At 46.8% G+C, this 13,599-nt stretch overlaps 1 protein-coding gene across 2 annotated transcripts in view; it reads left to right on the plus strand.

Moving 5' to 3' along the window:
- Positions 1-2,707: 2,707 nt before the first annotated feature.
- SUCLG1 (succinate-CoA ligase GDP/ADP-forming subunit alpha) overlaps positions 2,708-13,599 on the plus strand; it is a 31,724-nt gene continuing 20,832 nt past the window's right edge. The window contains exons 1-3 of one of the 2 annotated variants that reach the window (XM_083367391.1): positions 2,708-2,834; positions 11,132-11,235; positions 12,605-12,721. In XM_083367391.1, coding sequence (XP_083223517.1) covers positions 2,783-2,834; positions 11,132-11,235; positions 12,605-12,721 — 273 coding nt within the window. In that variant the 5' untranslated portion in view covers positions 2,708-2,782. The remainder of the gene's footprint in view (positions 2,835-11,131; positions 11,236-12,604; positions 12,722-13,599) is intronic. The other variant, XM_083367392.1, reaches the window with a different exon arrangement.

Consider the following 13,599-nt stretch of genomic DNA (forward strand, 5'->3'; position numbering starts at 1 on the left):
ATCCTGATCTTCTAGAAATGTAATCTTTCTGTTTTTTAAAAAAATAAGTAAATAATATCACTCTGAACAGAGGAGGAGAGACTATCAAGGGTGTGTGTGTGTGTGTGTGTGTGTGTGTGTGTGTGTATTATTTCTTTTATCTTTCTCTGGGCCACTCAGCTGCTACTCAAATGTCAAGTCAAGTTAACCTTTAGCAGACACAGTGGGGAAGGGCCACTGGGTGATCCCAACAGAATTTGTTGTTGTTGTTGTTAGTTGCAAAGTCATGTCCAACCCATCGCGACCCTATGGACAACGTTCCTCCAGGCCTTCCTGTCCTCTACCATCTTCTGGAGTCCCTTTAAGCTCACGCCTCCTGCTTCAGTGACTCCGTCCAGCCACCTCATTCTCTGTCGTTCCTTTCTTCTCTTGCCCTCAACCTTTCCCAGCATTAGGTTCTTCTCCAGTGAGTCCTTCCTTCTCATTAGGTGGCCAAAGGATTTGAGTTTTAGCTTCAGGATCTGGTCTTCTAAAGAGCAGTCAGGGTTGATCTCCTCTAGGACTGACCGGTTTGATCACCTTGCAGTCCAAGGGACTCGCAGGAGTCTTCTCCAGCACCAGAGTTCAAAGGCTTCAATTCTTTGGCGCTCAGCCTTTCTTATGGTCCAACTTTCACAGCCATAGATTGCAACTGGGAAGACCCAACAGAATACATACCAAATAAACAGACGCTTTGAAAAGTCCCGACAGGCCATAAAAGCAGCCATCTCAAAGGGAGACGTTGATAAGACGGTCAACAGAGAGAAAACTCAGTGACAACAAGGAAACATGACAGCTAAAGGATTGAAACAAGCCCACAGTCGTACAAAATAATCTGAGAGAACTAAGGAATCCGTTCTTGGGGTGGTGAAATGAACCTCAATTTGTAAAAGTCAGTTTTCTCTGACCTGATAAACACTCTGATATAATCCATCTTTTGGAATTGTCCGGAGAATGTTGGGAGTGAGGTGCAAAAGAGCTGCAATCACAAAGACATGCTTATCAGATGGAAATTAGCAAGATAACCATTCAGGTTATTTTTATTTTGTTTTTCTCAGCCGGGACCAACAGTGCCTCCCCCCCATGGACTCCTCTATTGTCTTTTGGGATGCACAAGCTGAGATGTTTCCTTTATTTCTTCTAAACAAGAATTGACGGCCAAGAGCCAATCTCAGCTTTTTATTTCAATGGTGTCAAATTGCCTGGGAACTTGCATTATAGGTAGTGAAACTGATCAAGGAGAAATGAGAGATTTTCTGAGAAATGAGAACAGTCAACCAATGGAACAGTTTGCCTTCAGATGTTGGGGGAGCTTCATCACTGGAAGCTTTCAAGAAGAGACTGGACAGCCATCTGTCAGAAGTGGTGTAGGGTCTCCTGCTTAGGTGGAGGACTAGATGACCTACAAGGTCCCTTCCAACTCTGTTATTCTATTCTATTCTATTCTGTTCTGTTCTGTTCTGTTCTGTTCCGTTCCGTTCCGTTCTGTTCCGTTCCATATATTCTATTCTATTCTATTCTATTCTATTCTATTCTATTCTATTCTATTCTATTCTATTCTATTCTATTCTATTCTATTCCATTATTCTATTCTATTCTATTCTATTCTATTCTATTCTATTCTATTCTATTCTATTCTATTCTATTCTATTCTATTCTATTCTATTCTTATTCTTTCCTATTCTCCATTCCATTCCATTCCATTCCATTCCATTCCATTCCATTCCATTCCATTCCATTCCATTCATCTAGTCTAGTTTAGTCTAATCCTTGAATTATGACCATAATGGAGCCTGCACTTTACAGTCCTAAGTCATGAGGGACATAAAGTGGGTGGGTCACGTGACTGACCCGATTATATGTCTTTTGGGGGATAGTCATTAAGTGAATGCAGCAGTCACTAAGCAAAGCCATGGTTCACTATAGGCTGGTTTTGCCATTTTGAGACAGGCGATCAATGGCAATGTTTTGATGTTCACATATCTTAGAGCTGTTAAGGTTGGGAAATACCGTTCTATGGAGTTTTGTAGAACTTTCTTGACTTAAAAGTCCAGCTCTTATGCTCAGCCACGGTTTGCCTTTGTGCAACATGCCAAACCCTAAATCGTGGTTTATAAAGCACGGGAGGGGCTGCATTACCACTGTGTCAATCATGGTTTCACCCTGATCTAAGCTTAACGCTCTTATACGAAATACTGGGGAAGCCTCGATTTGCCACTAAGCTCCATTGCATAGGGCAGGGGGTCTTCAAACTTGGCCCTTTGATGACTTGTGGACTTCAACTCCCAGAATTCCTTACCCAGCGTGCCTGGCTGAGGAACTCTGGGAGTTGAAGTCCACAAGTCATCAAAGGGCCAAGTTTGAAGCCTCCTGGCACAGGGACTCAGGTAATTCCACGCCTGAAACTACCTCCCCCACAACCCCTCGCGGCAATGGGGGGGCTCTTTCCTGGGATTAGACACCTAAGTGCCTGATTGATTTGCCTCCTCAAGCGCCCAGGGAGAAAAAGCAGCGGCTTTTTGTTGAGGGGGGAGGGAACGCGTTAAGTATCCCTGTTGTTCTGGATGGCGCGGGGAAAAAAAAAGGATTGACGGGCCCGCTCACAATCAGGCGCCAAGGGCACCCTCCGCGCTCTGAGAACGCATGCGCGCCGCGGCCGGCCGGGAAGGGGCCTAAGGACCGGAAGAGGCGGGCTTAGCGCCATCCCGCCCCGCACCCCCTTGTCATTGGCGGCCCCGCTGGAGGCACCGCAGGGACGGCGGCGATGTCTTGCTGCGGAAGCGGCGCCGGAGGCCTCGGCCGCCTCCTTTTCCTCCGTAAGTGGGGGTTGGGGGGGTGGCGGGCGGGTGACGGGCCGAAGGGGGGGGGAGGCTTCCTCTTCCGGCCGCGCTCACGTGACCGCGAGGGAGATCGGGGGGGGGCCGCCCTCCCGACAGGGTGGATGGGTGGCTGTTTGGGGTGAGGGACTGCAGGCTCCATAATGCCCACCGGTGGTGTGTCTCTCTCTCTCTCTCCTTTTCCCCTCCCCCCCACCCGCCCCAGTCTGCCAGCGTGGCCCACCCTTTCCCGAGCTTTGGACTACAATTCCCATCGTCCCCAGCCAGCCTCAACTTACCTGTTACGTTGGGGTGACATATTCCCTCCCCCTCCCCCAATCCTCCCCAGCAGGCCCGGCCTTTTCCCTCCTGCCCACATTGGAGCATCTTTTCCCCCCTTCAGGCTCCCTGAACTACAACTCCCATCATCCCCAGCCAGCCTCAGCTGTTACGTTGGGGCGACCTATTCCCTCCCCCTCCCCCAATCCTCCCCAGCAGGCCCGGCCTTTTCCCTCCTGCCCACATGGGAGCATCTTTTCCCCCCTTCAGGCTTCCTGAACTACAACTCCCATCATCCCCAGCCAGCCTCAACTTACCTGTTACGTTGGGGCGACCTATTCCCTCCCCCTCCGCCCCAATCTTCCCCAGCAGGCCCGGCCTTTTCCCTCCTGCCCACATGGGAGCATCTTTTCCCCCCTTCAGGCTTCCTGAACTACAATTCCCATCATCCCCAGCCAGCCTCAACTTACCTGTTACGTTGGGGCGACATATTCCCCCCCCCCAATTCTTCCTAGTATAGGCCCGGCCTTTTCCCTCCTGCCCACATTGGAGCATCTTTTCCCCACCAGCCTGGGGCCTTTCTCCCCCACTTCAGGCACCCTGAACTACAACTCCCATGATCTCCATGGCTGCTTCTCTCTCCTTCTGTGACCCTCCTTTAAAAAAAATTTTAAAAAAAAATTATATCATTCCCTGTGCCTGGGAGTTGGGCGGGAGCGAAGAGGAGGGTGTGGGAAGAGGGTCGTTTTGGGATCCCATCCGGAGTCTTCACCTGGAGGAACCTAAAACCCAGAATAAAATCAAATGAATGAATGAATTAAAAATCTGCACTGAACTCGCTGAGGTGCATTTGTGAGTTTTGTTAGGCTTTCAAGCTGCAAAGGCAATGTGTCCTCTTTGCCTTATTATTACATGATTATTCTTGTGGAAAGGAATAGACTCTCATCTATTTGGATACAGGTAGCCCTCAATTGAGGGACGCGGTGGCTCAGTGCGTTAGGACGCTGAGCTTGTCAATCAGACGGTCGGCAGTTTGGCGGGTCGAATCCCGAGTGCCGCGTAGCAGAGTGAGCGCCTGTTACTCATCCCAGCTTCTGCCAACCTAGCAGTTCGAAAGCACATAAAAAATGCAAGTAGAAAAATAGGGACCACTCCGGTGGGAAGGTAACAGCATTCCGTGCGCCTTTGGCGTCTAGTCATGCCGGCCACGTGACCACGGAGACGTCCTTGGACAAGCGCTGGCTCTTCGGCTTTGAAACGGAGATGAGCACCGGCCCCTAGAGTCGGAAACGACTAGCACACGGGGGAACCTTTACCTTTACCTTACCTTTAGCCCTCAATTTACAACCACAACTGAGTCCAACATTTCTGTTGCTAAGTGAAACGGTTGTTCAGTGATCCCAAAGGTGCCTTTTCAGGAGGCAACTGGACTTTCTTGGTTTTTTTTTTGAAGACGTTTCACTTCTCATCCCAGAAGCTTCTTCAGTTCTGACTGGATGGTGAGGAATGGAAGGATTTATACCCCTGGCGGATAGCTGGTCATTTGCCTTCTTTTAGGGAGTTGTTGAGGCCACCTGGGGGTTTTGTCTCTGTAAACCCCAACAATTCTCTACAAGAAGGCAAACGACCGGCTGTCTGCAAGGAATATAAATCCTTCCATTCCGCATCATCCAATCAGAGCTGAAGAAGCTTCTGGGATGAGAAGCGAAACGTCTTCCAAGAAAAACAAGGAAGACCAGTGGCCTCCTGAAAAAAGCATCTTTGGGAAAACCGTTCCCTGGATGGCTGAGAATCTCCATGGACAGTTGTTCAGTGATCTATGCCCATTTTAATTTAATTCCATTTATAATTTATTTCACGACCTTCCTTGCCACAGTGGTTAACTGAATCACTGCAGTTGTGAAGTTGGTAACACGGTTGTTAAGTGAGTCGGCCTTCCCCATTGACTTGGATTGTCAGAAGGTTGCGAAACGGGATCACTTGACCTTGGGGCACCGCGACCGTCATAATCAGTTGCCAAGCGGCCGGATTTTGAACACGTAACCATGGGGATGCTGTAATGGTCAGTAAGTGTGAACAATGGTCATAAGTCCCTTTTTCCAGTGCTGTAACTTTGAATGGTCACTAAACGAACTGTTGTAAGTCAAGGACTTACCTGTAGATGGAATCTATTCAGAGAGCCAGTTTTGTTTAGTGGTTAAAGCACCCAGTTAAAAAAACAAGTGGTGAGTTCTAGTCCTGCCTTGGCTATGAAAACTTGACTGGGTGTGTTTCGGCCAATCACCAGGATATGGTGAGTTCTAGTCCTGCCTTAGATACGAATGCCGACTGGGTAACTTTGAGCCCATCAGCAGGAGAAAGTGAGTTCTAGTTCCGCCTTAGGCATGAATGCTGGCTGGGTGACTTTGGGCCAATCACCAGGAGACGGTGAGTTCTAGTTCTGCCTTAGGCATGAAAGCCGGCTGGGTGACTTTGGGCCAATCACCAGGAGACGGTGAGTTCTAGTTCTGCCTTAGGCATGAAAGCCGGCTGGGTGACTTTGGGCCAATCACCAGGAGACGGTGAGTTCTAGTTCCGCCTTAGGCATGAAAGCCGGCTGGGTGACTTTGGGCCATTCACTCTCTAGCTCAATTCACCATATAGAATTGCTGCTGTGAGGTAAACAGGAGGAGGAAGGCATATTAGGTATGCTTGCAGACTTGAATTACTTACAAGTGATTAAAAATCAGGATAAAATCTAATCAACAAGCAAGCCTGTAATTACTGCAGAGGTGATGTAGTCTCGGACTGCAGACCACATGTGTCCTCCTCCACTGAGATCCTTAAAAGTAGGATGGGGATAAATATTTGGTTTGTTGTGGTTGACTTGGAGGGCGGAGTGGTTGGGACCTATTTAATAATTAAAAGTCACCCCCTGGTTGCAAAAGAGTGGTCTGAACCTACATTGCTGGGAAGTAGAATTGTCATTCCTTTAATTATTGCTTCTCTTTACTTGGGATTGATTCTTACGCATGTTCCTAGAGCTGCTGTGTTTGTTCTTCTTCTAGGCTTAGGGTGCATTTGGTGTCTTTAACCTAAACCAGGGCTAGGCAACCTTGGCTCTTTTATGACTCGTGGACTTCAACTCCCAGAATTCCTCAGCCAGCCGTGCTGAGGGGAAAGGGAGAGGTTTCCAAGCTGAGCCACGTTGGCTCAGGAATTCTGGGAGTTGAAGTCCACGAGTCATAAAAGAGCCAAGGTTGCCTACCCCTGACCTAATCCGTTCACAGTGTGCTGAAGTGATCTTTTGGCTTCTGTATCGTGCATCCTTAGAAAGTCCACAAAGTTATAGTTTGTTTGAAAGAAAAGCAATTTTTTTAAAAAAAATATAGGATTTTTGTTTGAATCCCGACAGAACTATTGCATCCAGAGTATCTGCAGAGAACTGGAACTGGTTACATTCATTTCTAGAATTGTGCTAAGTTGGTACCCCCACTGTGGTCAACTAGGCAAACAGTGTGTGCAATACCATAAAAAAAGAGATTATTTTGTTTGCAGATGGGGCTGGACGCTTGGTAAAAGTAACAAGCTGTTGTATGGCAATTCTGGTTGGAAAGTTTAGCTTGGGTATATGCGTGCAAACTAGTTCTTCTTCCCAAAACATTCAACTCCTATTGGGCTTATTTGTACTTATAAAATGCAAATACAATTGTCAGTCTGTGTCTGAGAATCTCCAAATCACATTTGCTTATTTAACTCTTAAAGCTGTTGACCTGCATTCCCTCTCTTTCTTAAACAACAAAATAAAAATGAATTGGCAGTATGAAAGTTCAGTTCCTGGCTAAGTACTATGTGGGGCAAAGGTACAAGTCTTAATTGTTCTATCAGGGAACATGCTACTGACACTGGAAGAATACTAAGTAAGCGTTGGGTGAGAGCAGAGGTCTTCAGCCTTGGAATTTTTAAGACTCGTGGACTTCAACTCCCAGAATTCCACAGCTAGCAGAGCTTCACACCTTAACATTCTTAGCCTGTTTCAGTCTCTTTGATGTAATTCACATTTGGCTAGAGAATTAGTGAAGACTTTTGACCAGCCTTTTTTAAACCTGAGTTCTCCTATATAACAGAGTGAGCGCCTGTTACTCATCCCAGCTCCTGCCAACCTAGCAGTTCGAAAGCACATAAAAATGCAAGTAGAAAAATAGGGACCACTACGGTGGGAAGGTAACAGCGTTCCGTGCGCCTTTGGCGTCTAGTCATGCCGGCCACATGACCACGGAGACGTCCTCGGACAAGCGCTGGCTCTTCGGCTTTGAAACGGAGATGAGCACCGGCCACTAGAGTTGGAAACGACTAGCACGCATGTGCGGGGGAACCTTTACCTTTTACCTTTTACTCTCCTATATGTACAGAGCCAGATCTTCGAAATGTTGCTTTCCCCCCCTTTTTCTGGAGTTTTAAGAAATGCCATTAATTGTGCAGACACAAGTGTCCACCTTGTGTCCAGCAACTGACCCGGGGCTGCATTCTCCAGTCTACTCTTCTCCCTCCCAACTCTGCTTATGAAAACAAGATGGCAAACTTTGTACGGTGAAACACGGTGGAATCGAGTTCCTGATCTTATACTGTTGCCCGACATTGGAGAGCCTGGCTCCTTTCCTCATCTACACGATTTGTAGGTCGTTCTTAAAATCAGGTTGCAATTGCAAGCGTCGGCTCTTTTTTTAATGGGTCGAAATTAAAATAGGTTTTTATATTGCAGCGTGCTGGGGCGATCAGAACGATAAGGAACTTGGAGGAAGGCATTGCAGTTGTGTACTTCAATGAGGTTGGGTGGGTTACGCATCACAAGGGGGCAGCCGCACAAGTGGAGATGGCTTAAGCCAGTGATGGTGAACCTTTTAGAGACCGAGTGACCAAGCTGCAACCCCAAACCCACTTATGTATCGTCGGGTGCCGGGTGGGCATGGCCCATTGGGTGGGCATGGCTGTGGTGGTAACGGCAGACTGGATGGGACTAAAAAGTTCAATCAATTCTAACTTTGCGAGAACTTTCCCCCCCCCCCCTGTGAGAAGTTGAAATTGATTGATTGATTGAACCTTTTTTTTTGCACACAGCAGCGGAGGCCTAAAACGAAAAGGTTTTATAAAACCCAGCTGAAGGCCTAGGACTGGGGCGACGGCGCACGTGCCCACAGAGAGGGCTCTGCGTGCCACCTGTGGCACGTGTGCCATAGATTCGCCACCACGGGCTTAAGCTTAAACAACTCAGAACACAATCCGTGAAAAGGAGCTGTGGTGGGCACAATGCTTAGAATGCAGTTTTGCAGGTTCATTCTGCCCATTGCCAGCAGTTCGATCCTGACCGGCTCAAGGCTGACTCAGCCTTCCATCCTTCTGAGGTCGGTAAAATGAGGACCCAGATTGTTGGGGGGGTCAATATGCTGACTCCGTAAACCTCTTAAGAGGGCTGTAAAGCCCTGGCATATAAGTCTAAGTGCTATTAAGAAGGAAATATGGTATTGGGTTTTACATATCTTAAGGGCGGCGAGGATGGGGTATGCTCGATCTTGGAAGGCAAATCATACCCCGCCGGATGAAGTTATAATTAGGAGAATACTTGATTGTGCAGAAGCAGACACATTGACCAAGAAGTTGAAGGGTAAAGAAGAGACACCAGCATTTCTATCATGGAATAAATGGTATATTTGGATGGATAAAAGATTAAAGAAATGAGGGTGGCTTGGAGGTTGGTCAAAAATGAAGTGACATAGTTTTTTGTTAATGAATAAGCTTTGGAGTTGGATGGTTATAAGAGACTTAATGAGTGGAATATAATAGTTGAGAAGTAGATATAATTTGAAATTTTTGAAATGTTTTTTCAATTTTTTGATTTCTTCGTTTTCTGTATATTGTAAATGTTTTTTTTTTGTCTTTGTTGGTGTATGGTGTGTTTTTAACACGAAATGTAAATAAAGATTTATTTTAAAAAAATAAGTCTAAGTGCTATTGCTATTGCTAGAAGGAAATAAGCTACTGCTAAAACATGGGGCTGCGGAAGGAATGGTGTGTGTGTGTGTGCCTCACGTTGTTCAGACTTGGCAGGATTAGCCAGCATCCTGACTTCAGGCCCTCTTACCAGACTACGCAAAACACACCGGCGTGGAAAAAGCAAAAGGGACAGATTCTCTCTTAGAAGAGTCTTACTACCTTGGTGGAGACAGGTGCCCACCCCTAGACCTGTGGTAAAGCCAAAGGAAAAAGTTAAATTAGCCCAAAATGGGGCTTAGGCCCAGATGTTTGGGGTAGCATCGTCACAAAATTAATACGGCAGCATCAAGAGAAAAGACTTGAGATTCATCAAAAAAAAGAGGAGGAAGAGTGGCTTTGGAGGGAGGGGGAAAAAAAAGAATGATAGGCTGGAATGGGAAAGAAGAGAAAGAGAGGCTGGAAGAGAAGGATTTAGGGGCTGACAGACCTACTTAAGGGGATACAGTCACCAGAAGAGGCACATTCAACTCTAGAAGTCTTCAGAACATCTAGAGTGGCGGGGGTGGGTGGGTGGTGGTGGTCTCAAAGACCATAAAAATTCCCAAGTTGCTAGACAAATGCATGTGTGCCTTCTTCCATAACTCCATGCTTAAGGTTAAGAGTTTGATCAGAAGTATTTCAGGTCCTCCAAGCACTTCAGAATCATCGAGTTTTAGACCTCCTGCCCAGACTGGTGAAACTATGGACTACTGTTTAACACAGGGGTGGGCAACCTTGGCTCTTTGATGACTCGTGGACTTCAACTCCCAGAATTCCTGAGCCAGCACACCTCAGCTTGGAAATCTCTCCTTTTCCCCTCAGCGTGGCTGGCTCAGGAATTCTGGGAGTTGAAGTCCACGAGTCATAAAGCGGCCTAGGCCTAGGCCAGGGTTAGGCAACCTTGGCTCTTTTATGACTCGTGGACTTCAACTCCCAGAATTCCTGAGCCGGCATGGGGAATTATAGCCGCTTCATGACTCGTGGTCTTCAACTCCCAGAATTCCTGAGCCAGCATGGCTCAGCTTGGAAATCACACCTTTTCCCCTCAGCATGGCTGGCTCAGGAATTCTGGGAGTTGAAGTCCACGAGTCATAAAGCGGCCTAGGCCAGGGTTAGGCAACCTTGGCTCTTTTATGACTCGTGGACTTCAACTCCCAGAATTCCTGAGCCAGCATGGGGAATTATAGCCGCTTCATGACTCGTGGTCTTCAACTCCCAGAATTCCTGAGCCAGCATGGCTCAGCTTGGAAATCACACCTTTTCCCCTCAGCATGGCTGGCTCAGGAATTCTGGGAGTTGAAGTCCACGAGTCATAAAGCGGCCTAGGCCAGGGTTAGGCAACCTTGGCTCTTTTATGACTCGTGGACTTCAACTCCCAGAATTCCTGAGCCGGCATGGGGAATTATAGCCCCTTCATGACTCGTGGACTTCAACTCCCAGAATTCCTGAGCCAGCATGGCTCAGCTTGGAAATCACACCTTTTCCCCTCAGCATGGCTGGCTCAGGAATTCTGGGAGTTGAAGTCCACAAGTCATAAAGCGGCCTAGGCCAGGGTTAGGCAACCTTGGCTCTTTTATGACTCGTGGACTTCAGCTCCCAGAATTCCAGAGCCGGCATGGCTCAGCTTGGAAACTCCTTTTTCCCTCAGCATGGCAGGAAGGTTGCCTACCCCTTTAACACATTAAAATTTCAGAAAATTCCGTTTTGATTTTGTTTCTATTTTTCTTTTTTTTTAATATGAGTTTCGGAGCACGGATGTAGCTTGGAGACTCCCTTCACTGCGTTTTCTAATATGAAGTTCCCCCTATTAACTCCGGTCAAGTCAGCTTCCAACTTTTTCTACTCACTTATTCCAACACGCTTAAAAAGAAGGAAAAAAAGCACGGCACTTTTCCTATAATTTTCAAGCAGCTTAAGCTGCTCGAAATTTTGCAGATATTCTGGAAGTGAATAATTTATTGTAATTCTTCATTCCTCCCCTCCTCCCCCCCCCTTTTAAAAATTTTTAGTGCAGAAGAATGGAGTACGGCAATGTTCGTATTCAGCCACAAGGAAAAATATGTACATCACTAAAGATACGAAGGTTATTTGTCAAGGTTTCACCGGCAAACAGGTAAGTGCTCAAATGGCCAATTTCTTGTACCTTTGCTCATGTTGTGTATCAGTAGCTTTTGCCCTACGTTTGTGAGAAGCTTAGAATTCCTTATCAGGACTTCCTTGTTGCAGAGATCAGAAGTCCTTACTATCGGTTGCTTAGCGACTGTTTGAAGTTTACAAAGAACCCCAAAAGGGATTTATGACCCAAATCTGAAGTACTGATGGTCTGTGTTTCTCTTTCTCACTCTCTCTCTCTCTCTCTTTTCTCTGTCTCTTCTCTTTCTCTCTTTCTCTTTCTGTCTCTCTTCTCTTTTTCTCTTTCTCTTTCTTTCTCTCTCTCTCTCACATACACACACACAATCACAAGACTGCACTTCAGGGACTCAGCAACAGAACTGCATTTACAGTTGTTTGCAGTGTCCCCCACAGTCACCTGGCTACATTTTGCAACTGTTTTACAACTGTTTGCTTAATGACTGCAGTATTTGCTTAACGACTTCAGGGATTCACACCACAACCTTCGCCAAATTGTACAGTTGGGTCACTTCCCCAAGCGACTCATTTTGCGACCGTTGCAATTTACAGTCATAGTGGGCAGGCTGCTGCAAATGCCTGCATTTCCTTGACTGTGTTTTTTTTATGAGGGTTTTGCCGAAAATCAGCACTGGCATCCAGTTTTCAGCAAAACTGGCCCATAAAAAAAACACAAGTTTGTTTTACAGTCATGCCCTTTGCTTTAGGACCCCTGCTAAAAAATAAAAGATCATAAAATTGGATCAAATCACATGGGTGACCCATTTTGCGACCATTATGACTTACAGCCATAATGGGAAAGCTCCATTATGGTCGTAAATCTCAGACTACCTGTATGTGGGTTCATATCTTGGCTTTCATTGTGCAATTACAGCGGGGTTCTCCCCCCTTCACTTAGAACAGCCTGGCTTTGTCAGGGCTCCTGGCCAATCACCAGGAGACTGGGAGTTCTAGTCCTGAATTAGGAATGAAAACTGGCTGGGTGGCTTGGGAACCAGTCAACAGGAGACGGTGAGTTCTAGTCCCACCTTAGGCATGAAAGCCAGCTGGGTGACTTTGGGCCAATCACCAGGAGATGGTGAGTTCTAGTCCTGCCTTAGGCATGAAAACCAGCTGGGTGACTTTGGGCTAATCACCAGGAGACGGTGAGTTCTAGTCCTGCCTTAGGCATGAAAGACAGCTGGGTGATTTGGGGCCAGTCACCAGGAGACTGGGAGTTCTAGTCCTGAATTAGGAATGAAAACTGGCTGTGCAGGACCAATGTTCTTACTACTTGCCTAACTCATTCTCCCCACCACCTCCCTCCCTCCGTTGAAATCGACTGTGCTTTTATGTTTGTACCTCCCTCGCAGGGCACTTTCCACAGTCAACAGGCCTTGGAGTACGGCACCAATTTAGTAGGAGGGATTTCGCCGGGCAAAGGGGGCAAAACTCACTTGGGACTTCCGGTTTTTAATTCCGTCGAGGAGGTAAGATCGCTGAACCTTACGCCAAGCACTGTCTCGCCTTTCCTGTCCTTGCCGCGGTGTCTCTACGAGGCAGCTTTTAAAAGTAGTGGCAAACTTTGTCAATACAGAGTTATCAGGTGTTTGAACCCCATCATGCAAACTCTGTTCAGCTAAGATTGGTTGTGATGGAAGAGAATATTTGTAGCTCAGGGCTGAACTGTGGGGGTCCTGGGTGCTCTCTGGAAACCTGGTGCTTTTCTTGCATGCAGACATTTTATTACCAAATTGGGTAACATCATCTGTGCTAGAAGAGGGTGGGGGTTTGCGGAATGGAGGAGAGGAGGAAGAGGACTGTGGGGTCCTTGGTGTTCTCTGAGCTTGGTGGTTTTCTTGCAGATCCCTCATTATCCACCTAGGTAACATCATCAGTGCTAGAAGGGGTGGTTATCTTGTTTGTCTGAGTTGATCAGCCATCAGCAGGCGCATCGAGATAAACAACGTCTACATGCCATTCAAAAGAGCCGGTTATAAAGCGAAAAGACCTCCTCGTCAGCCATCAGCAGCCGGATAAGCAGAGATCAACACTTAAGATTAATACTAGACCAACAATAAAAGAGTAAACAAGACCCCAATCAAGGAACTACCAACTCAGGCGAGCAAGCTAATAGTAAACAACAGCCTAATCAAGGAAGCACCCAGAAGCTTCTCACCCAAACTGACAGGGCAGGCCACTAGTGTATAAAGACAGCCTTCCGTCACTGATGGAGGTTACCTAAGATTGGTAATGAAACGTCTGCAAGAAAACGCCTTAAGGTTGGCTGCCTGTGCATTTGCTGGCTGAAGTTAACATGCTGTCTTTACCTTTAAGGTCCTGAATTTTTTGAAATCAGATGCTTGGA

The sequence above is a fragment of the Vipera ursinii genome (genome assembly GCF_947247035.1).
Source record: "Vipera ursinii genome assembly, chromosome: 7".
NCBI classification, from domain to species: Eukaryota; Metazoa; Chordata; class Lepidosauria; order Squamata; family Viperidae; genus Vipera; species Vipera ursinii.